The sequence below is a fragment of the Babylonia areolata genome, chromosome 22, assembly GCF_041734735.1.
Source record: "Babylonia areolata isolate BAREFJ2019XMU chromosome 22, ASM4173473v1, whole genome shotgun sequence".
Taxonomy (NCBI): domain Eukaryota; kingdom Metazoa; phylum Mollusca; class Gastropoda; order Neogastropoda; family Buccinidae; genus Babylonia; species Babylonia areolata.
In genome coordinates this window covers 7458937-7483750 of record NC_134897.1, presented here as the reverse complement: position 1 = coordinate 7483750, position 24814 = coordinate 7458937, and the positions used below count along the sequence as shown (strand labels likewise).

Genomic DNA, 24814 nt, shown 5'->3' with positions numbered 1-24814 from the left:
CTGTCAGGTGTGGGAGGTGCTGTGGACGGTGTTCCGGGGCCAGTGAAGGGGCATTACTTATTCCATGCACTTCCTCAGGGACAATGGCACCCAGCTAGCTTGGGGAAAAGAGGTGGGTTGCGAAGGAATAGCATGTGTGTGTGTGTGTGTGGGGGGGGGGGGTGTGTGTATGTGAGTGAGTGAGCGTGTGTGTTTGTAGAGGAGACCGTGTATATGTGTAAGTGAGCGTGCGTATGAGTGACTGAGTGAGTGAGTGAGTGTGTGTGTGTGAGTGTGTGTGTGTGTGCGTGCGCGCGCGCGTGTGTGTGTGCTGAGTGGCCATAGTGAATGTACTTTTAACTTAATTTTTGCCTTTTTTTTAAAAAAACCTCAGTAGCCACGTTTAAATTTCCTTGGAAATTACCAGTCTTCCAAACTCCTTTAAACTGAGTAGCCACGGTAAGTGTAGTTTTAACTTAATCAATATAAAACGTATGTAACTGAGTCGCTTCGGTAAATGTACTTTTGAACAAAACGATCTTCATCAACATCTTTTTCTAAACGGAGTAGCCACGGTAAATCTTCAAACTTAATTGTCGTGATCAACATCTTTAACCGATTATTCAAGAGTACACATTAATCTTCTTTCAGCTTAATAGTCGTAGTCGACATTTTTGTTTTAAACTGAGCATTCACAATTAATGTTTTAAGCGAGCAGTCGGTCACCAGTGGCTTTTTAAACTAAACCCTTTGCATGTGAGTTTTTTTGTTTGTTTGGGGTTAATTTTGCCGTCTGTATCGCCTCTGAAAACATGAACGGTTCTTTAACGTCTTCCCCCCCCCCCCCCCTTCCCCTTTACCCCTTTCTGGAACGTGGATCTTATGGTCATCCTGTATGAACGTCATTCTCTTTATGTGAACTGCCCCCCGTCGCCCCCCCCCCCCCCCCCCTCACCCATCCCTCCTTATTCACTCTCTTTTGATGGAAAATATTCCTTGACAAAGGACGGGATACGAATCTTGTCATGCAAAGTACTGCACAACACCCGAACACGTACATAAACCCTTGGACATAATAAACCCAAGCGTAATTATGACCTTCATTATTTATAATAATAATAAAAAAAATAAATAAATAAACACACACACACAATTCATTAATGTGTCCATTATCCTTTAACATGCACACTCTGGATACTGTATATCAAATGAAGTATAAAATAAACAAGCACAAAACTGACCCCCCCCGCCCCCACCCCCTCCCACGCCACTCCTCCTCCTCCGTAGTGACCTCAGACATAATCATTGTGTGTTCACCAATAACTAAAGAAGTACGATTCGCTTGTCCATTATACTTTAACTATACACACTCTGGGTATTGCATATTTCTTGAGGTGTATCACACACACACACACACACACACACACACACACACACAAACAACAACAAAAACCACCTGTCCAACCATGACCTTGGGTTTTATGCCTTGCCGACCACCAGGGTCATCACACGCGCCGGACAGGTGTAACGTCTAGTCGTCACATCCCCACCTGAACTGATGACAGTTTAGTCCATTGTGACAACAAACAGCTTCCCTCCTACCATGGGAGAGAGAGAGAGAGGGGAGAGAGAGAGAGGGGGAGAGAGAGAGAGAGAGAGGGAGAGGGAGAGAGGAGAGAGAGAGGAGAGAGAGAGAGAGGCAGAGAGGAGAGAGAGGGAGAGAGAGATAGGAGAGAGAGAGGCAGAGAGGAGAGAGAGAGGGAGAGAGAGGGAGAGAGAGAGAAATGTCTTTGGTAATGACAAGCACCTCGCACAGACTATCAAGTTTCTCGGACTCTGCTGATTCTGAGGACTTCTCACAAGAATTCCTCCCTCCCTTCCCCTGCCTTCTGTCACGCTAGTGTTCACGACTCGCAAATATCCACAATTTTTGCCCCCCTCAAGACGGAATGGGTAGTCTTCACAACAAGGCGTCCGTGGACGTTCACTCCGCGTGAGGAGCGGAAGGGAAGAAGTGAGGGTGTATCCCACGACTGTCTGCCCGCATCCCTTTCTGTGGGCGGTGGATCCGCTAATCCCAGCCAGACACACGTGTCACTGGCCGTCATAGGGAACAGGAAGAGGGGGAGGGTGTAGAGGGTCAGGGACTTGTTCAGCTGCCCCCCCTCCCCCCCCCACACGCCCCTCCCCCTCCCACGCCCCCCAAGCCTGTCAAGACTCTCCACCCAACCCCTCCTCTCTGTACGCGCCTGCTCTTCGTCAGCGGGCACGTGCTAACATGAATAGCACACGCCTAAGATGATTACGGGTGGTGGTGGTGGAGATGTTGGGAGGGGGGGGGGAGTGTGCTTGCACATATATCCCAGGACAAGACGGACAGAAAGTGGTGGTGAGAGGGATGGGGGAGGTGGTGGGTGGTTTGCGGTGTCCATGGGTGAGGGGGTGACGGAGGGAGGGGGTGGGGGAGGTCAAAGGGGGTAGGGGAGGTGCCAGCAGTTTTTTTTTTTTTTTGTCGCGGACCTTGTGGGTTCCACACAAGACAAGTCATTCGATTTCAGCCAGGCATGGACACTGTTTCTCTTCATCTCTGGCACGTGCACACCGTCTAAACACAATTGTCCGCACAACCATCCGGACATCCCCACACTAACCGTCCGCGCCTCCGGATCCCCAGCCACGGACATTTCTCTCCTGGACAAACGGGCTCCCGTTTGAACAAACTGACCAATGAGATTGTTCGTTACAAGCTCCAGGCGAGCAGGAGACGAGATGCAGATTCGTGTTGACAGCGGAGACGCTAATTCGGTAACTGACGCCGCATATATTGGGATCCTACGGGTTGCTGGGCGGGTTGTGTCGGCTACATAGTCAATAAGACTTCCACAGAGTACCGGGTAATTGTATCGCTAGTCTTCATTCATGGTCACCCCTTCCTGGAGCGATGGAGAGAGAGGCTAGGTAAAGAACTTGAGGAAAGAAAGAAGAGAAAAGAAGTGCATACGCGCACACACACACACGCGCACACACACACGCACTCACTCACTCACGGAATAGACCCACGAGAATAGACCTTGTTCGTCAGGAAACCGGAAGTCAGTGAAGAGTTCTGTCCCTTCACTTCTGGGACGTTTTGATAAAGGCAACATGGCGACTCCGTCCGCTGAAACTGAAAGTGCGCTTGACTCCATTCTTGAAAGTTAAAGAATTAAAAGAGTATTTAAAACAGAACGGACAGCTGGAAAGTGGCATGAAAGGTGAACGTGTTCGTCGTGCAAAAGGCACTTTTCAGTTGTTGCGGAACCAGAAACAAGAAGACGAAGTCAAGTCAGTTTCTGCTGTCACAGAGTCATTTCTGCTGTCACAGCGACACCAATTAACTTTCCGCACATTTCAACAACTGAATTGGAAAAAAAAAGTATCGCTCCTGTGCGTGACCCATTCATTCATAACCTGTATACGTTCCAGCATTTCACACTGTTGCTACATAGTTGAGTGAATGAGTGAGAGTGTGTGTGTGTGTGTGTGTGTGTGTGTGTGTGTGTGTGTGTGTCTGTGTGCGTGTGTGTGTCTGTGTGTGTCTGCCTTCTAAAAACAAACTTGAGAAAATGGCCAGTGCTGTTCCAATGAATTTGATCTTTTTATGGCTTTTCTATCACATTATTTTTTTTAGCTTTAAAATAATAAATACTTTTTTCTTCTTTTTCTTTTTTTTTTATGCATATATATTTTGTGGGGATGACAGTGGTGGAGTTGAGCATGGAAGTATGTGGGAAGAAGAGCTGTAAGTTGAGCATCGAAATTCGTGGAGAGAAGAGTGGTGGCGTTCTGCATGGAATCTGATTAAAAATCATAATCATCAAGTCTGATTCAAGTGTGTTTCATCACAGCTGCAGTGATGATTAATTGCAAGTAAAGACCAGTTTCATCCTATGGTGTAGCCAGCATGCATTTGTTTATACAGTACTCACTCATACATCATTGCAAGTAACATGCATCGGTAGGGCTTCTCTAGACTCCCATACATTCAAACACAGACACACCAGTCTGGTACACACAGTCAGCTGACCTGCTCACCCCAAATGCATTTGTCTGTACTTTCACCAGGTTGAAATCTGTATTTCTTTTATGGAAACCTATGAGTTCCTTGTATTTATCAACTGGCCAAAGGATTGACACACACATACCTGCTTTCTCTTTGATGCCATTTTTAGAAACTGGTAGTGCAGTAAATTCTTTGTGTAAATATTTGCCTTTATTTACATTTGCATGCCCAACCTTCCATTTTCTATTTCCTGTATCTTATTGGGAAATATTTTTTAGTTCAGTTGTTTGTTGCTGGTTATTAAATCTGTACAATCAAATCTGGACTGTTAAAAAATGCAGGGTAAACAGGTCGGAATCAGAAACATTCATGCCAAAATGCTAATGAACAATTATCTTAACAATATGAGTTATCTGTTATGTGAGCTCCATTTAGTTTTGGATGCTCTGCATGTGTGTGTGTGTGTGTGTGTGTGTGTGTGTGTGTGTGTCTGTGTCTGTGTGTAGTTAAGTGCAATGTCTATATTCACAAAGTTTTGATTGTTTTCCAAGATCAGAAAGAAAGAAAGAAAAAAACCAAACTTTACCTGCAGTGAATCTAACTGGTTTGAACCACACTGCTTCTCCCTATTTTTCTCCCTCAAAAAGAAGAAGGAAACAAAAAATAAAACACACAGAAAAGAAAAGAAAAGAAAAGAAAAACCACAGCTACAGATTTTGGAGTCTTCTCATTTAAGGGCAGCTTGTTAGGTGATTTTTAACATTTTTTCTTCATTTTTGTTTTTAGGTTTCAAATTCTAAATATCTCCTGATTTTGTTGATTTTTGGTGAACTTGCAGTCTGGTTATCATACTTTTAGAGCCAATAAACAAAAATCTTGTTATGTATATCTAAATATTTTTTTTTTTTAATTTTCTTTAGATCACTGTATGCGTGGTCGCGAGATGGGTTGGTTATCAAATGTCAGCATAATTTCTAAAGTTTTAACTCAATTGACTTCAAACTTTGCACAGGGATAGAACACAGTCAGATGCTTAAAACGGACTAAAACCAACTCTCTATCTCCCTTCATAAGACCACAGTGTGATTGTGACAAACATGAAAACTAAAAATTTCTAAACCCACTTCTCTCTTATCTAACACCTTTAGAAATAGTCTATTGTGAAGCCACATGTGTCATGAATCTGTGCAGAAAATTTCAAGTCAATATGACAAAAAAATGTGGATTTTAGGCTGACATTAGTAACCATACTCTCCGAAAATGATGAAATTGAGAAAACAGCATTTAAAAGTTTGAAAACAACAAAAGTTAGATAAAGACTGTTAACAGCATGCATAACACTCACCAAGGCTACTCATGGGCACCTGCTAAGTAGAATTGTTCAGTTTCTTCAGCTAACTGAGCAGCTTCATATGTTCTTTTTCTTCTTGCATCCTTCACCGCAGGCATTGCTTGAATGAACGAAGCTGCGATGCGTGCACGGTCAAGCTCCTCAAAACATAATTTTGTATAGTGTCCTTGTGGCATTCCTAATTCACCAAAAATGCTAAGTCTACCACTCTCCCCATCATTGTAAACAACACTGGCATCTTCTACAGCTAGACTAAGTCTTTTCCTGCCTACAAAAGAAGTTTTGGGGCACCGCTGCCAGATGATGTTATGCAGACTCTTGTTCGTGTTCTGTGACCCACCGTGCGCACATTTATTCAGAGGGAGTCTTGGGTGAGCACCTCAAACACTGGCTTGATTTGCTGGCAAACATATTCTGGGAATGCATTTTTATTAGGATCTCCCTTTCCACTTTTGGATGGACACCACCCTCCACAATTTGTATGCTGTTTGTTGCGATGCTTCCATATTGCCCAAATATCTTTTTTCATCTGTGTGACATTTTGTACATTGTTTCTAATGGCAGCCCCAAAATGACCCTGAATTTTTAAAATAGCCTTTTTTGTTAACTTTCCCTTTCCCCCTAACCCCTTTGTGATTTTTCCATTTTGCAATTTGAATTGCTTGTTTTTGTTTTCAGTGACAGTTTTCATGAGATGTCTGCCCATCCTTTTTTGTACATGCCCACAGCACTCTAATCTCTCTATGTTGGTATCATACACTGGTGGGTCTGCCTTTGTTAGAGTAGAAAATGACTTGCTGTCTCCATCACCTAAAAATGTTGTATACTTTAGGCCATATAATGTCTGTGAACGACGGAAAATAGTTTCTGTCCCGGCTGGTTCCATTGCCCCCGCAGACGCTGTGTGGTTTTTGTCACACTCACCTTTCCTCTCATGAATTTCTCTCCAGGTCTGAAAATCTACATCTGTCTTCTTCTTTCTATTCTTGGCACATGAGTCACAGTGGTTAGATAAAGTCTCAGTATCAAGAACTTTTGACTGTTTGCCATGTACAGAAAGCACCGTCACTACCCCAATCTTACTCTGAAAGCCCCGGCGTTGATACGTACCATCACATGATACTGTAATGTTATTTCCTTGGCTATCTTTGATTTCCCTAGCTGCTTTTTCTTTGATTGCTTTTGCTACTTTCTTTGTTGCTTCTAGGATCCTTTTCTTATGAAGTGACCAGCTTCAGGTCTGTGGGGGTGGGGGCATGTTCATGTTACCTAAAAATTTCTTTCCACCTGTATAGTGTTTGCCTGAGGCAAATATTGCAAGTGCAAACCTCCTATCCACTTCATGAGTTTTGACACATTTTTTAGAAGTGTCAAGACTAATTGTGTGACTGCATTGACAGTGAAAAGTAAATTTAGATGCCATGGAAATCTTGTCCTCTTTCACATGAAACAGGCGTTTGTTTGCACCTAGATCTAGTGGTTGTTTACATTTGGGACACAGCAGCTGAGACACAAAATCTACCAAGTTCTCACAGTCAACAAACCTAAATCCAGTCCAAGAATCATCTTTATCCAATTGAACACTTTCTTCTCCTAATTTTGAGTCTAATTTAGTAGCAGAAGAAGTTGATGGTGCTGGATAGTCTTGTTCAACCAGTGAGTCTGAGCTAGCTGAGGGGAGGAAAGAGTGGGGCCGGTCGCCATGTGTTTGTTCAGCGTCGGCTGATCTCTCACTTCTGTCACTGTCTTTGCTCTCTGACTTATCACTTTTTGTGAATCTGTTGCCATAAAACTGTCTCTTCTTGCGCCTATCCGACCTCACCTTCTTTGGTTTGCCCATGATAATGATCAAAATGATCAACACTAACTCAAAAACAAAAACAAAAACAAAAAGAGCCTCTCTGAACTGACACACTTGTTCCGCTCACAGCTTGTGACGCGAATGCCGAAAGCAGAAGAAAGAAGCCATCTCATTGGCTGGGAGCGGGCCCTGTACCATAGCCTCGTGTAAACAGGAACCAATGAAAATGCTTCTTTTGGCCAATGTTGGCAAGCATTTGACTCCAATGGAGGGATTTTTGCTGAACATTTTGGTGTTTCATTTTTGTGTGTACGCCTTGTAGAAGCTGAGATACGGTGGTACAAAGGTTTTGCATATTTAATGAGGTGATCGTTTTGTAAACAAACATTGCATGCAGGTTTGAAAACATGCAAATAAACTATTTTAGCACCTTTATTTTATATTTAGGGTGGTAAATATTGAAAATAGAGATAATAAAACATCATTGTGCAAAATATTGAAAAATCACAAAAAATAATTATTAGCTAGCAGTGCGTATAAGTTTTGGCTGTTGACGTTAAATTGTCTCCCGTATACAAGTGTTGCATATATTGCAAGTAAAACAAAATTATATCAGATGAACTATTTTCCCCATAAGCAACATCAAAACCATTTTCAATTCTATCATGCTGTCATACTCATAGCATATTAAAGAGTATGATATGAGACGTTTTCATGAAACTGACATGATGAATGTAGCAATCAGCATGTCTTGTCTCTGTCATGTTTTCAGAGAATTAGGTCGTTGTGATGTTTCCCATGAGCACAAAACCACATCTGTCAGGTGTTGGGGAATTTCCTCAAAATTAATCACAACAGATGCTGGCACCAGTGCATAAATCCCCCCCTTAATTTAGAAATGTCTTATAATGTGCCCATACATTGATATAGTTACTAACATAGAAATGACCAACCTGATATATAAAGCTATTGGTTTTAGTTCAATTTAAATGCTTTAGTTACAATCTCCACTTAGTGAGACCCCATTTTTGAATACTTACTTGTCCTTTTTATTGTTCATCAAACCTATTTTGAACAAAATGAAACATGATAAAGTCAATGCTTTGTTTTCCTGAGGATATGGCCAAGATTTCCTGGATCTGAATTTTTAAAAAGTGATAAAGGGATACATAACTGACCACAAAAAAACAAAACAAAAAACAAAACAAAAACAAAAAACCGTTGATGAACAGTAGGCAGACAAACTCATAAAGGTGTAATATTTAAATCAAAAAGCTTGACCATAAAATATTACACAGCCTTGACATTGAAAACTGACTTCCTCAACAATGAGCGGACACTAACGTGCCACAATCACTCATTATTACACTTGTAGTTATATATTTCATTATTTAATCAAAAAACAAACAAAAAAAGTAAAAGAATATGAATATAAACAGTTGCAATATTTGGTGACATCAGTAAGAAAAAAAAATACCAGAGGCATTCAAACTCCACAATTCCCAAGAAGAAAGCTTTACAAAAAAAACAATGCTGTGTCATACACTTTGTCCATACCTTTGATCCTTCTCAATCAATCCACTCTCAACTAACACACACACTTTACCTCTTTTTGAAAAAAAAAAAATGTTTACAAACGGACACCCACTAACCCCCCTTCAGCTTATTTTCAGTTTCAGTTTCAGTAGCTCAAAGAGGCGTCACTGCGTTCGGACAAACCCATATACGCTACACCACATCTGCCAAGCAGATGCCTGACCAGCAGCTTAACCCAACGCGCTTAGTCAGGCCTTGAGAAAAAAAAAAGGTGAATAAATAGTAGATAAGCTTACATAAATAAATAAATAAATAAATAATTATGACATAAAAAAGGTAGTAATACTGATAATAATAATAAAATAATAAATAAATAAATAAGACAACAATGATGATAAATAAGCACATAAATGTAAAACATGAAGACACACATTCACACATACACCCACACATGCATAACAGATATGCACCAAACATGCAGTTTCACAGATATGAAAGCACAGTCAAATACATATAAACAGCTTAAATAATGTCAGTTTATGACAAAGCAGTCTTCAAGGCCCCACAAGTCATCTTCCACTGTGTCATCAGTGTCAGACAGGTATAAAGGGGGAAAAAAAAGCTGTCATACCATTACATACTTTCCGAATTTGTGAAACTGAACATCACATGTTTCCACTTAAATTCCGTAACATTTCTGTCAGCAGCATTGGTTTCCATTGCTGATGCAGAAGTAGCAGTGATGTCTTCTTTGCTTTGCACATCTGAAAGCTGTTACAGAAAAAAAGAGAATATAATTATAATTATAGCTTAAATTTCAATATATTTATTTTAGTTACACATTTTCAATCAAACTCCATATCACTCCCAAAATGTATCAGACCTATTCACTGTATTATGTATGTGCATAATCTCAAGCTAGTGAGTTGTTTAAATTTGCAACAATGAGTATGCCTTGTATATATATATATATATATATATATATATATATATATATATATATAAGTGTGTGTGTGTGTGTGTGTGTGTGTGTGTGTGTGTGTGTAGAAACATTGCCTGTGGAAGTAGCAAGGCTCTCACTGTCTCAGCAAAGTTCGAATTTAGCGGGTCCTCGGGTGCAAATGCTACGAAAAGTTGGCTCCGGCACGCAAATTTTCTGTCGAGACTGCCCAGCTGGCACTCAAACATTGATAAGAGGCGAAAGAAAATTAATTAAATGACACCAGGAAAGCAAGCTCGAACGCGACCGATCGAAATGTAAAGTGTCGCCTGCTGCAGCTCGCTTCGCGGAGCAGCATCTTTGCGCGTACGCGATCGGATGTTGACGTTCATGGCGCGTTAGCGACGATGTTTCCCATCTTCAATGTTAAAAGAAAGGCTCCCGGAACAGAGACAAAAACTCAGGATGACAAAAAGAATAAACGGCAGGAGTACGAATCAAAGCGCCAGCGTGTGTACAATGAAGCCTGGCAGAAAGACTTTCCTTGGCACACCGTTGAAACGATGGAAGATTTTATTTCATTTTATTATGCTGGCACCCAAAACCACAATTGGGCACTCAAATATTTTGTCCAGAGTGCCCGACTGGGACTAAGAAAAAAGAAGTTAAATTCGAACCCTGCTCAGTATAATTGTTATAGCACTTTCTGAACATGTGCAAGCATCTCCACTTTAAAGAAGTATGCGCTGACAAATGCTGTAAAATGCAAATGCTTTGTAGTGTTTGTTTCAGGGGCACACTGGTCAGTTTTGTACTATGTGTCAGATTCATGTATCTGTGCTGAAAAATTATCGCAGCTAAAAATATGGCAAAAATTATTTCCAGTTGAACGATACAACATTGATCACTGGAAGTTGAAACAAGACTGGCCAAAGGTTAAATTGTGCTTTTGGGTTCACACGTTAGGCAGGTAAGTGCGTGAGAAATGAAGACAGTATGGCCTTCCCTCTTTGAGAAGTCAGACTCAAAACATTCTTTGGCTTGGTTGTTGATTTGAAACAAATATATTTTTAAACATAAAAAAATGTACGATTCAAAATGTCACATACCGTGCTTGTTTTGAAGACCGTGTTCGTAAAAAATTGAAGGAATACCATCGCCAGGCTGCGGTCCCTTTCTGTTCACGAAGTGATTCTGAGCTAGCCACGCTTTTTGCAATCGCTTTGTGGCTGGTATTCGGTGTAGTGTCAGTGATCTTCCTTCCATCTTTTATGTCCTTTGAAGTTCGAACAGCACACACAATACTTCTTACCCCACGAGTACAATCGACGAACTCACAACTTTCCCTTTTGGAGACCAGACCGTCCCACAAATTCTCCATTCGTTTTGATCAAGGGCAAATTACTCTTTTTTCTCTAACGAACAAGGTCTACACTCTTCGTCTTAGTTTACATTGACACATGTATAAATTCACAGAAACACATAGAGAGAGAGGGACTGGCCTCAACATTCTTGCGTCTTTTAAAGCCCCAAAAGGACTGAAATTATATTCATCGGACAACACATGCACAAACCAAGAGAAAGACTTAAGAAACAAAGGCTATGTCCACATTTCTGTGTGAAGTGATCGATGGTGTGATGGCCTTGTACCTGTTCTTTTTGGTATTCTTTGACTTTTCTGAGGATTTCCGATTTTCCTAGATGTATGCCGCTCGTTGTTTTTGCGTGACCAGCAAGTCTGTCAGCTCGATCATTTCCCTTAACACCTGCATATCCCAGGCAGTATGACCATGTAAGTTTTTTTAATCTGAAAGTTGCGATTTGTCTCATGCCACTCTGGGCTTCCCATTCCACTTTCAGTTTTCTGTATGAAGTTCATTCAGTCCATTAGAATCATGGCATGTCGGTTTCCAGACATATGGATAGATGATAGCCACTGGACAGCATGTGTCACAGCTTCAACTTCCATCGTTAGGATGGAGGTTGTGTCTTTGGAGGCAGCATTCTCTTCCCTAATTGTTTTTCCATTTTGTTTCACAGTGAATCCCCAACCGGATTGGTCTTTGGTGACTGAGCCATCTGTGTATATGATGATGTCCTCTTCTTTACTGTTTCCTTCTATGAGTAGCTTCACTTCTGCATCAGTTTTACACTCTGGCCATTCCCGACAATGTCTTCCTAGAGTGGGTGAAATGGCTGTGTTGAATAGATGATCGAGGTTTTCGGGGTTTTCCTCCCATTCTTTTGTTTCTTTCAGGTCTTGTAGTCGGCATACTAGCTGGATTGTGTCTTCTGCTTGCCCCATCCATGATTTTCCTCGTCCTAGACGGCTGCCTTTTGGTTCCTTGACTACATCATGCAGTGGGTTTTGAGGGTTTTCAAATGCTCTGAAGTAGGTCTTAACCTGTTCTAACTTGCTTCTGGCCCGCACTGAAGGAAGGCCAAGCAGGTATCGCATGGTTTCCGTAGGCGTGTCTTTTGTTGTTCCAAGGATCAGACTCGTAGCTTCATTAGTGTGTGTTCGTGTCTGTACATATGCGTAGGTGTATTTTCTCTGTGACTTCAATAGAACCTGAATGCAATATTTCATTTAATAAAACGCAAGCACACAGTCACAAATAACACACACACACACACACACACACACACACACACACACACACACACACACACACACAAGGCGGTTGAAGTACACAGCTTTAATTTTAATTTTGATATTCAGTATCAATGATTTGTAAATATTGACATGAAATGATTGACAAAAACCTAAGTAGTAGAAAACAAAACAAAAAATAAAATAAATAAACATTCGAACAAATGCTTGTCATAAAAGCGTAAACGCTATCTTATTTATAAAAGAAGAGAAAACAAAAGAAAAAAAAACCTTTCATTTGCTAAACAAGCAGTTTGCTATCACAACCTTTGTGTTCATTGAACTTTTCTAAAAGTATAGAATCAAACCTATTCCTAAACGACACAAAAAGCGTACTAAACAATACAGAAATATGAAACTCTACATAAAGATATAAACCTCTCTCTCTCTGTCTCGTTTCTCTCTCACACACAAACACACAGAGACAGACACAGACAGACAAGCAGACGGACACCCACCCACAAACATCCCCACCCCACCCCACATTCCTCCCACAGACACACACACACAGTCTGTATGTATCAGTTACCAGGAAAAACCTGTAGTTACAAGTTTGCTTTTCGTACCCCCACCCCATCCCACCACCCCCTTTCTCTGAGTGACACTGGCCATAAACCGACGTCACCCATTTTCTCCTGAGTGTCGGCATTAACTGTTTACCAACAGTGGATTCTTACGCACTGTTGCCAGGGACAAATCTTTTCTTCCCGTGGCTGCGCCAAGAGCTTGCTGCACCTCGGTTTATTGTCCCATTGAAATACTAGCACCCTGACTACCTTTCCGATTCCAGTGTAGGGGAGGAGATTGAAAATCACGGCTTTTGCATGATTCATAGTTGTTTTTTTTCATTTCTGTTCGGCTATATGCAGGTAGGCAGCTTGTTGTGCACATGACTCCATGTTTGAAAAGCGCCTTGGGCTACCGAGAATAGTCGCTACAATTATCCATTATTTCCTTTCTTTATTAAGGTATATCGTTTCGATTTATTTATGACTTTGACTGTATGCGTTGATATTTTTGTTTTGTTACTGTTGTTGTTGTTGTTGTTGTCTAAATCTATTTTTGACAGCAAATACGGGACAGCGAGTTCTGACAAGTCTTCAACTGTCCGCTCTGTTTTCGATCTTATATCTGGCGTTTTCCTGCTCATCATTCAAAGTGAATGTTACTCACTGTTTGGCCAGGGATTCATTCCCCTTTCGTTACCGTGGTTCCATCTACATGCTCAATTAGCCAGCTGCACAATGGACCCCAAGGGTTGGAATCTTATTCAAAAGACCAGAACCCAGGCCACCGTGATGAGGTAGTGCAACGGAAAAGATCTGAGCCGTGGGGAGACTTGAACCGTGAACTCATGGAATCGTCTCGTCCCTCTGCTGCCCTCAGTGTCACCAGTCCACCTGTGTGCTAGCGGTGGAAGTGGTGGTGGTTTGGGATGCGTGTGTGTGTGTGCTGGTGTGTGTGTGTGTGTGTGTGTGTGTGTGTGTGTGTGTGTGTGTGTGTGTGTGTGTGTGTGTTTACGTGCGTGTTGGAGTACATCATAGTCTACTATGTATTAAAATACTCCCCTCTTATCTTTTTCTTTCGTTTTCCATATAGTCAAACATGCAGTCATATTGACCCTTTGTCTACCCTATCCTTATAACACTTCCTATCATTCTGTATGAGTACAGGTATTTAGTCCACTTTTCACTTTGGATTCAGTCTGGAGAGACTGTTTTGTTCAGGGTTTACTCTTGCACGCGCGCACGTACTATTTCTCTCATTTACACAGTTAAAGGAACCGCCACGCGATATAATCACACACACACACACACACACACACACACACATATATATATATATATATATATATTGAAATTATGTTAGAAAGGATAAAAAAAACATCTGCATTGAGACAGGGAGAGAGCAACAGAGAGAGACAGGAAAAGAGACAGAGAGAGACAGAATGAGAGAATGAAGTTTTCAAAGAACATGTTTCAAATGTCACTGTATTTTAACGCACTGATACGTTCCGCTAAGTCAGCGGAAAACAACAACAGCTTTTGACAAAAGTGTTGAAGTCAAGTTATAAAGAAGCATCGAAAAACAAAAGATTAAAAAAAAAGCAAAAAAACGAATGCACTAGCCACACAAAACATAACAAAAAGCCGAGAACAACATACAACGAGACACATTGACCATGACCAAAAAAAAAAAAAAAAAAAAAAAAAAAATCATCACATCCAATGGTTGTAACATTTATTATATGTACAACACACTCAAAACATGTACAACAACAAGCATTTTTCATGCCTCTCCCAACCAACCATATTCTTCCGACGCTTTCCGTGTCAACACAACCTTTCCATTACCAATACAAGGCAGAATATTATACAGCCAACGAATGAAACGTGGTTAAATCCCCTAGGAGAAGAGTGTAAAATCACGTTCACTCCGTGTCTAAACTGCCGGCGAGTTGCAATTTGTGTGTAGGAACTCGGGAGCTTCAGGAGAAGAAAGGAAGAAGAAAAAAAATGAGTGAAGGTGATTTTACGCCCCTCTCTTGGACTTTACCTGAAACATAACGATAAAGTTACAGTTTTTTGTCGCTTTGTCCAGAGACAAAACACATGAAAAACACTTTTTTTTTCTTCTTTAAATTAGTTTGATGTAAAAAAAAAATACATTCAGGATGTCAACACCTGCGACAAGAAATTCGACAGTGGAGTCCATAATGGTAAAGAGATGCCAAGCAACGAACCTGATGCAGGTGACTGCGTTTTTCATACACAGCTTCTCAAAGGCCCGTAGCTCTTAGCTTGTAAATCATGAAGAAAGGTAACCAAGCCATCTGGTTTTTTTTTCCAGGACAAGTTTAAGTCCCATCTTTTTCTTTTCTTTTTTCATAACTTTTTATTCCTTCATTAAAATAAAGGAAAATCAAACTGATAATAATAATAATAATAATAATGATAATGATAATAACTTTGCACAGGTTTTTTCCCCTTTCAATTAATACAAACCAACTGTCACAACGATGCGAAATGATTGACATTTGAAAGAGAAAATGCACTATGTACATTGAAATTTTAGAGGAAGACAGAGAAAGATTTGCTTTAGTTTGATCAAGAAGCATATCAAAGCTTGTTTCGTCATAAAAGAGTATTACATCATAAATACATATCATTTGAATAGTATATATTTTCTCTGAATTTGGGGGTAAGAGAGCAAAAGAAGTCATGAAATCGGCAAGATGGAGATATTCAGTCTTTGAAGTTTTGGTTTTGTTTCTCTGATATGTTTGAATGTTGACGACCGTGTGTGTGTGTGTGTGTGTGTGCTGTGTGCCCATTCACAATAAATGTGACAAGACAAATGAAAATACATAGCCGTCTGAGGCGTGTTCGTGCGCATGTGCGCATCCGTGCGAGCATTCTTGCACGTGTGTGACGGGGTGGGTTGGAGGGCTGTCGCTGTGCCTAATAGCTCTGTAGCATCAGCTCTACAGTAGCATTTGCTATCGCTAAGCAGCGATCCCTATGACTGATTTCACACGGGACAGCCTAAAGATGACAGCCATGCTATTTCACTGCATTTTCGTTTAAAAAAAAAAAAAAAAAAAAAAAAAAAAAATATATATATATATATATATATATATATATATATATATATATATATAACAACAAAACAGCCACAGGTCAGCCATTGTGGTTGTCATGGCGTAAAGCTACCAACTAACAAATCAAACATAGTGTCGGTTTTTCCCGCCCGCTAAATTTCCTGAGTAAAAGCAGCGCAGTGATATATTCTAGTGTCGCACGTGCTTTCCTTAAAAAAAGAAAAGAAAAAAGAAGAAAAGCTTTCAAAGTGTTACGAAAAAATCACTGCTGAGCAAGTTCATTTGTAACAGCATACATGACAGTGGGCTAGCATTTTCAGTATGAATCGGTGTTAAAAACACAAAAATATCCTAGTTTGAATTGTAACTATCTCCTTTTGCACAATTTCAGATTTCAGAATTATTCTTCATCATAATTATTTGGGAGCATAGCAAACTCTCTTTAAACGATTTCAATGTCACTGTTCACCTCAACTGTCTCTGTAAGCTACAATGAACAAAACCATTAATATATTCTGTATAAAATCGTCTGTACATCTAGTACAATCGCTTATTTTAATAACAAAATGTGTACAAAAGTTATTATCAAGTATAACAGTATCAACTAAAAAATGTGTACACCATTGCAAATCTTTATATATATTAAAACGTATTACTACTAGATAGTAATCGAAAATGTGACCAGTACAGAAGTTGCAAAGTTGTAGACAGCTACACATGTTCAGAATTAAAATCCAAGTACACCATTTTTTTATACAATGGATGGAAGTCAGTGTTCATTCACTGTGTGATAGTCACAATAAGATCTTTCCAACAAGTCTGACCGTTTGCAGACTGCGACTCCTGATCCAACAAACTGTCAGGAGAGAGACAGCAGTGATTAGTCTTTGTGTTTTTCAGGTTATGGTGCACAGTTTGCTACATGTCTCCCGGTCACATGATGTTCAGAAACTCTTACCATCACTTGTTGATCAGAGAGAACATGCCTTCGTCATGTCCATGTTCAATAACGATCACCGTTCCGTCAACGGTCGCAGTGTCTGTAGGTGAGGTATACAATATGAAGCGTTCACGTCCTACTTGCTCAACGCATGTGATCACTCAAGTCAACAACCCGGATCTCTTACAGTTTTGCATTCACTGGATATGCTCATTGCGACAGGACATGCCCAGTACATGAGAACAATGGCTGCATCATGTTCAGGGTTATTCATCATGGGTGGACGCGCAGAAACAGATCTGTTGTGCGCCATCAGCACAGCGTGCAGTGGGGATTGGGTGCACGGGGATTCGAACCCCCGGTGATGAAAGCACGCTGTGTATCGTCAGTTCGTTCCAGGCCCACAGTTGTGCTGTTGCACGCGGCTTGTCCCGCGTGATCAGTTACAGTAGTTCATCTCACGGACATGCGTGCACTGTTTGCACTCCACGCGGCAACACCAGTAGAACTTGCAGTCACAGTCGTCCTTCTCCTCCTGTATCAAGGTCTTGTAGCCACGGCCACAACACATCAACGTGCACCCGTCCAGACCGTAACTGGTCTTATTGCAGCGTCTACCCCGGGTGCCCAGTGAGCCGCTCTGCATGTTGTACTCACAGAAGTCCGGGGACTCGTCTAGATACACCAGGTCGTTCTTCCGGGGCCGTTTCTGGTGCTTCGTCACCCGCTTTAACCGTCGCCGTTCCGAGTCGTAGCGGACGAAGCTGGCGCCGTCGAATTTGCTTTTGAGGAGGGCTCCGATGGCCCGGAAAGGCCGCAGCTTGCGCCAGCACACCTTGACGGAGCACGACCCAGACACCCCGTGACACTTGCACACGATGTCCAGGCTGTCTTTGGTGATCTGTCACACACACACGCACACACACACGCACACACACACACACACACACACACACACGCGCGCACGCACACACACACACACACACACACACACACACACACACACACACACACACACACACACACACACACACACGTCAGGTAAAGAGATTGATTCCATGGCAGCATGACCTCTTCTGACTGGACATTTCAATGAGGCAAAGGCAGGTAGCTGTGAAACGACACACACTGACAATAACTGTTGTTCCTGTACTACAGCAAGACAAATGCTGGCAATTTTAAGTCATCGCTGTTCTTGTTCTCTTTCCACCAAATTTGGTATTGTGTGAGATGGTACCATATCCAGCGTGCTTATGATCTAAAACACCAACCTGGACAAAGCAATATCAGTAACCACAGAGAGAAAGGGGGAAGACGGAGGGAGAAGTAGGGCGAAGAGAGAGGAAAAGAGTAAAGAAAGAGAGAGAGAAGGAGAGACAGACAGACAAACAGACAGAGAGACAGAGAAAGATAGAGACACAGTGAGAGGCAGACACACACACACACACACACACACACACACACACACACACACACACACACACACACGCACACAGAGGACACACAGATAGAAATAAACAGATCCAGTACTGAAGAGAAGCCAGAATTTCATCGTGGGGTGAGATGACAGATCTTTCCCTTTTTCAAACAACAGTTATCACGGAGATGCCCCATCGCTCTCGCCCTCCGATGCTGCTGTAAGTCACCAAAGTCAGTACAGACGCTCGTGCCGCTTCCCTGGCACACCCCGCGCTCCACTATCACCATAATAAACATCTCTGCTGGTCAGAACCCCATCATATCGTCCGGCCCCTACATCTTTCAGATGGCAATATAGCTACTGGATCCACACAGCGTGAGTGGCGTCTGCTTTGCACATCTGGCTGGGAGCCGGCCAGACAGTCTGAAGGTTCTGAGGTCGAACCCCCAGGCTCCCGAAACATTGATAGGTAAATGATAGATAAATGAATGATTGACTGGACTCCGCGTCCGTGTATGAAGGTATACATTCTGAAGGTTCTGAGGTCGAACCCCCAGGCTCCCAAAACATTGATAGATAAATGATAGATAAATGAATGATTGACTGGACTCCGCGTCCGTGTATGAAGGTAGAGACTGACCAAGCCAGCGGCACGCACGGTGCACTGGCAAGCTGTGTATGTGTGTGTGTGTGTGTGTGTGTGTGTGCGCGCGCGCGCGCGCATACGTACGTGCGTGCGTGTGTGTGTGTGTGTGTGTGTCAAATATTCCTCCCAGTGAACGGTTATAGGTCAAGAAACAAACAGGACTGCAACACAAAGACATCACAAGACGAATAGTATGCCTATCGTAACACAAATAATACACAACTCAACTCATATCCAGTCCTCACAACCTGTTGCAACAAGACTGTAGCACAATGCATACAACTTAAAACAACACAACACAAGCACATAGCAATCCTAACAACCTCTTTCAACAAAACTGTAGTACAATACAAAACTTCGGGTTTTTTCAGTTTCAAATTAGCGACAAACCATGCGGGCTGATCAATATTCGCTACTCAATATCTGCCAGACGAAAGAAAGGGCAATTACATTAAAAACAAAACAAAACAAACAAACAAACAAAACAATAAAAATTTATATTTTAAAAACCGCATAAACACACAAACACCAAGCGCACTGACCCAGCCTTGAGACATAACCTAACCAAAGAGCCAACAGAGACACGCTGACAATGACTGCTGTTCTTCAGTATAGCAAGACAAATGCAGACAACATTAAGCCATCACTGCTCGTCTTCTCTTTCTACCAAATTCGGTATTGTGTGAGATGGTGCCATATCCCGCGTGACTTATGATCTAAAACACCAACCTGGACACAACAGCCTCAACAGAGATGCTCTTTGACCAGACGCCAAACCCCCCAGCCCAGCTCCTCACCTTCCGCCCAGCCCCGTTGTTCCACAGGTTCATCAAGCCCTCCGCCTTGAAGCGTCGCTCGTTGGCATCCACAAAGTCCTTGGAGAAGCGCGCGCCGTAGCGGATGTTGTCGGAGCAGCCGCCCCACTCGAAGGTGCCGTCGGTGGCGTGGCGTCGCCTCACCCGCCGGTCGCAGCCACACTTCATGAGCTCGCCCTTGGAGCAGGCCCTGGTGACCGCGTACATCACCCCGGCGCTGGAGATTGCATAGATGTAGGCCGTTTCGCGACTCTCTGCACGTGCACACGGGTTGCGACATGAGCTGATAAAATAAACAGATTTAAACGAATAGAATTGTAAATAGAATTTAGAAAGAATCGTAGTGAACATGCACAGGCTTGCAAAGTGAGTTTTCAACAACAAAATCTCTCTCTCTCTCTCTCTCTCTCTCTATATATATATATATATATATATATATATATATATATCTGGCGGTGGACATTTGGACATATTGAAGGTTACAGCGTGAATTTTCTAGAAGAAAAATATTGTGGTAGATGTACAGAGGGTTGCAGCATGAATTTTCAAATACGACAATCAATAAATAAATTAATTAATTAATTAATTAATAAACAACCATGATGGACATATAGAAGATTGCATCATGAATTTTCAAAAGAACAATAACTATGAGTAGAAACCTTTAAATTTAATAGAAAAACTAAAACAAATAAATAGATAAACAACCATGGTAGGCATACAGAAAGATGCAACGTGAATTTTAAGAGAGAGGAAAGGTCTTGGTGGACACACAGAAGGTTGCAGCGTTAATTTTCAGGGGAGAAAACCAAGATGGATATACACAAAGTTGCAACGTGAATTGAACAATACATTTCAAAACAAACAAAACGTGTTTCAATGAGAATGTTTAATTCTTTGACCCAAGGCATGATGGGTATAATGTTTCACCATTGGTATTTTACACACTGGTATTGTAGAACTTCAAAGTCAATTAACTTGAACTTCTTCTTCTTCTTCTACGTTCGTGGGCTTCAACTCCCACGTTCACTCGTATATACGCGAGTGAGCTTTTTACGTGTATGACCGTTTTTACCCCGCCATGTAGGCAGCCATACTCCGCTTTCGGGGGTGTGCATGCTGGGTATGTTCTTGTTTCCATAACCCACCGAACGCTGACATGGATTACAGGATATTTAACGTGCGTATTTGATCTTATGCTTGCGTATACACACGAAGGGGGTTCAGGCACTAGCAGGTCTGGAGATATGTTGACCTGGGAGATCGTAAAAATCTCCACCCTTCACCCACCAGACGCCGTCACCGTGATTCGAACCCGGGACCCTCAGATCGAAAGTCCAACGCTTTAACCATTCGGCTATGGCGCCCGTCAATTAAATTGAACAACATTATAGTGAGCTACGTTTTCAGCCTTGGTCAGAGAGCCCACAACAAGACTCCACATCCAGGCCGCACACTGACATCTTCCTCTTCCCACAACACCTTCCAGGCGGAAGAGGTCGGACAAAGCAAAGCAAGATAAATAAGTCAGGATGGTTGGAAACCGGAGATCGTGTGAAGTACATCACAATGTATGCACACAAGGCAGTCTACCTCTGTTGTTTCCTATGTGTATATATGCCTTTGATCTTCTCCTCTCAACTGTCAGCTTGCATGTTGGTCTGGAAGCTGATTCCGGGAACTAATATTTCAGGTGAGACAGTACAAAGAGGACAAGTACTCAACAGCAAAACAGTAAAAGAACCCAGTAAAAGAACAGCTGTCACTTGCTAAACTGACTTTGATATAAACAAAATAAATATATTCACGCAAGCAGATGAAAATAGGTGGTGCTGCACTATGAAAATGCGTATGTAACGGGAAAGCAAACCGTCTTTTACACAGAGAAATCTGTTGTTTCAATTTAAGAAAGAGACAAAGGATGTTTGATGAACTGGTTTATATTGTGTTGACAAGTTGATTATTCTGGTATCATAAGATTTTATTATCATTGAGTTTTATAACGAAAGGACAAAAAAGGTACGAAATAGACTGTTTGACTTAGGAAACATGTGTGTGTGGTTGTGTGTGTGCGTGCGTGCGTTCGTACGAGTGTCCGCCGCGCGCACACCTGCGCCTACGGGTTATTCGACATCTTAAAGGATAACTAGCTGAATCGTTTTTTCCCCCCTAGTTCAAGTGCGTCATGAATGTTATATAGAGGAACAGGAGATTCGGTCGTGGTATTTTCGGGACATATATCTCTGCGCCTCAATGACTTCTTACGGAATTAAAAACCCCGTGCGGCCATCAGTGAACTAAATTTAGTCTTGACGTCTCCTCCACTTACCGCCATGGCTGAGGAGGAAGAAGAAAACGACCAGGGGAAAAAAAGTGAGGAAGGGGAGGCAATCTTGTATACTTTGCGTTCGTCTGTATGTGCGTGCACGCTTAAGAATGTGGAGTGTTGGAGTTTTGTGTGAATGAGTGTTGCCTGTGGGTGCTGCTGCAGGAAGGTCTGTTCAACACGGCCGTCACTCAAGCCTCCAGCTCCATAGCTCTTCCTCCAAACCCTTCACGTAGCATGAAACTGGCACAGCATTCGATTGGGGAGAAAGGAGGAGGAAGGGAGAGAGAGAGTGGGATGGAGACGAAACGCGGCCCAGTCGGGTAGAACTGCCGAGCGTTCAGCCCTGTGCCGGGAGACGATAAAAGCGAAATTCAATAAGAGATTATCAGCCGGCTTCTGTCTCCCGTCCCGGAGGCTAGACAGCTCCCCCGAGGGAGGCGAGGCCCGTTTCCAAGAGGCTGTCAAAAAAGCGCGCATCACAAATCATAAGTCTAAAACGGTTTCGGTTATCTACCGTCTGCGGAAGATACCGCCCGTCTCGGAGAGTGTGTTACGCTCCTCTCTAGCTCTTTGTTCAATTATTCCCGTGTGCGGAGGTATGTGAGGGCCACAGTCACCAATGCCACCCACCCACCCTCACCTTCTATATAATTATGAAGTTAGTATGCCGGTTTTCGAGGTCAGATTGCGAGATGATAAGCTAAACAATGGATTACAAAAAAATGACAGGGCACTGATGTGGACTGACCAGTGCCACCGTCATGACGATTATCGATGATGGATAGTATTGCGCTCACGAGTGAACGAATCGCTGAAAATGCTTGTGCTGTTCCCTTTCGGTTCTGATTCGTTTGCAGACAGTGAATACAGTAATATTCTCTCTCTCTCTCTCTCTCTCTCTCTCTCTCTCCTAAATTTCGTTGAAAACAACGCGTGTTAGTCTGGAACGATGACTAGTGGTCATGTATATTTCTAAGAACAAATACGTTAAAAAGATACAGAAGTAACAACCCCAATGACACAGTTTAAGACCAGCGGAAAGATAAGTTTCTGTAAGTACTGTGAATTAGGGAAAAAAATGTTAACCTTGTATCGGGGATAGGTTTGACACCTGTTCTCACGTAAAGAATCACTGTTCACATGTTCTTTTCAACTCACATCCTTAACGCTCACCTCCTGGAATAGGTAAATTCAGATCTAACTTTCCAACTGACAGGCTGTTTTTCAATTCTGTTCAGGGCTGTGATTTATGCCTTATAAATGCTTCCGTACCAAACGGTAATAGCAAAGGTTAATGCACTTTCAATGACAGCTCTGCGAAAATTAACGAGTTCTTTTTCTTTTCTTTTTAAATTCCGAACCAAATGCCTTATACCAGAGCTTCATTTGAAAACTTATTTCTAAACAATGACCTTACGTGAACGCATCAGTGTCAGGAAATTTCCCTTCTCTTGGCTAAGTTAGACCTTCCTATAGTGGCGGCCATGTTGCAGTACAACAGCAGACAGTCTGCTTATGTGTCTGTAACGCTCCAGTGCCAATCATCTGGAAACCCAAACTTCGTGCCTGTCAGTGTTGTTGTTTTGTGCTCAGTTCGTAACTCTCTGTTCAGGGTCGATTGTTATATTTAGTTAGAAACTCTCTTGTGCCGTTACAAAGATCAGTAAATGACGTGTAAGCTGTTAGGTTACGCAATCAGTAATGACGTGTAAGCTGTTAGGTTACGTAACACGTGTTCTTCAGTCCCAGATGATCTGGTCAAGAATGGTCTTATGTAAAAGAAATTTTCTTTGCGCTGCAGAATAGCAGTGCTGTTTGATAATGTGGTAACGTTTGGGTATGTAGACAGAAGGAATATTCCACGTACGTTAATCATGTAAATGAATTTCCTCCTTGCCATTAATACGGATATAGGAAAATGGACGCAGAAAAAAAAATCCACGTCAATAGGAAAACAAATGAAATTGCAGGCAGAAAATAAAGAGTGGTGCTCTCAGTGTAGCGACGCGCTCTCCCCAAGGAGAGCAGCCGAAATTTCACGCAAAGAAATCTGTTGTGACAACAAAAAAAAGAATAATGTAATGCAATGCACATAAGTATGTAAGTGTGCACGCAGTTGCACACACCCCTCATGCAAACACGCATGAGAGAGAGAGGGGGGGTATGGGATGGGTACAGATGGGTGGGTGGGGATAGAGAGCAGTGGGTCTGGGAGGCAGAGAGGGAGAAAGAGAGAGAAAATGCCAGAGAGACGAGCGGCGGATGTGTGCCATAGAGATACCCTTCTACCACAAGGATCGCTTACGCGGACAGTTGTTCTCGCCAGCTCTCGTAAGTTATTGTTACCTGGTCACTTTCACCTCTGACATCATCCCCCCCTCCCCCACGCCACCCTCCCCCCCCCCCCAATCCCCCCCCCCTCCCCCCCCCCCCCCCCATCTCGTCCTTCCAAACGCACTGTGCAAGTGGACGCACGTGCACAAAGGCATTTTCCCGGCACGTTCCTGTTGAATGCATACTTTCAGCTTACATCTTGAGTTCATGGCGTTCAGTGTTGTTTATATGTGCAAGTGCAAGGATATTCTATACCGTCAATTTTAAGTTGAATCAGCATCAGAAAATGCACGCGCAATGTTATTTCTCAATGTAAGCATAACCAGGCTTACATGATCGCGTGTGATTTTCCCCCAGTCGACACCCTTTTCAAGTTGTATGATTAATGGCTGAAAGCATCCAAGGGGAACGGAGATAGGGGTTTGCG

At 42.3% G+C, this 24814-nt stretch overlaps 1 protein-coding gene across 1 annotated transcript in view; it reads right to left on the bottom strand.

Annotated features, from left to right (window-relative positions):
* Window positions 1–15946: 15946 nt before the first annotated feature.
* Window positions 15947–24814, bottom strand: part of LOC143297147 (protein Wnt-4-like) — a 108219-nt gene continuing 99351 nt past the window's right edge. Inside the window, exons 3-4 of the mRNA XM_076609326.1 lie at window positions 19707–19978; window positions 15947–17744 (exon numbers count right to left, since the gene is read on the bottom strand). Of these exons, the coding sequence (XP_076465441.1) occupies window positions 17283–17744; window positions 19707–19978 (734 nt within the window). The 3' untranslated portion in view covers window positions 15947–17282. The remainder of the gene's footprint in view (window positions 17745–19706; window positions 19979–24814) is intronic.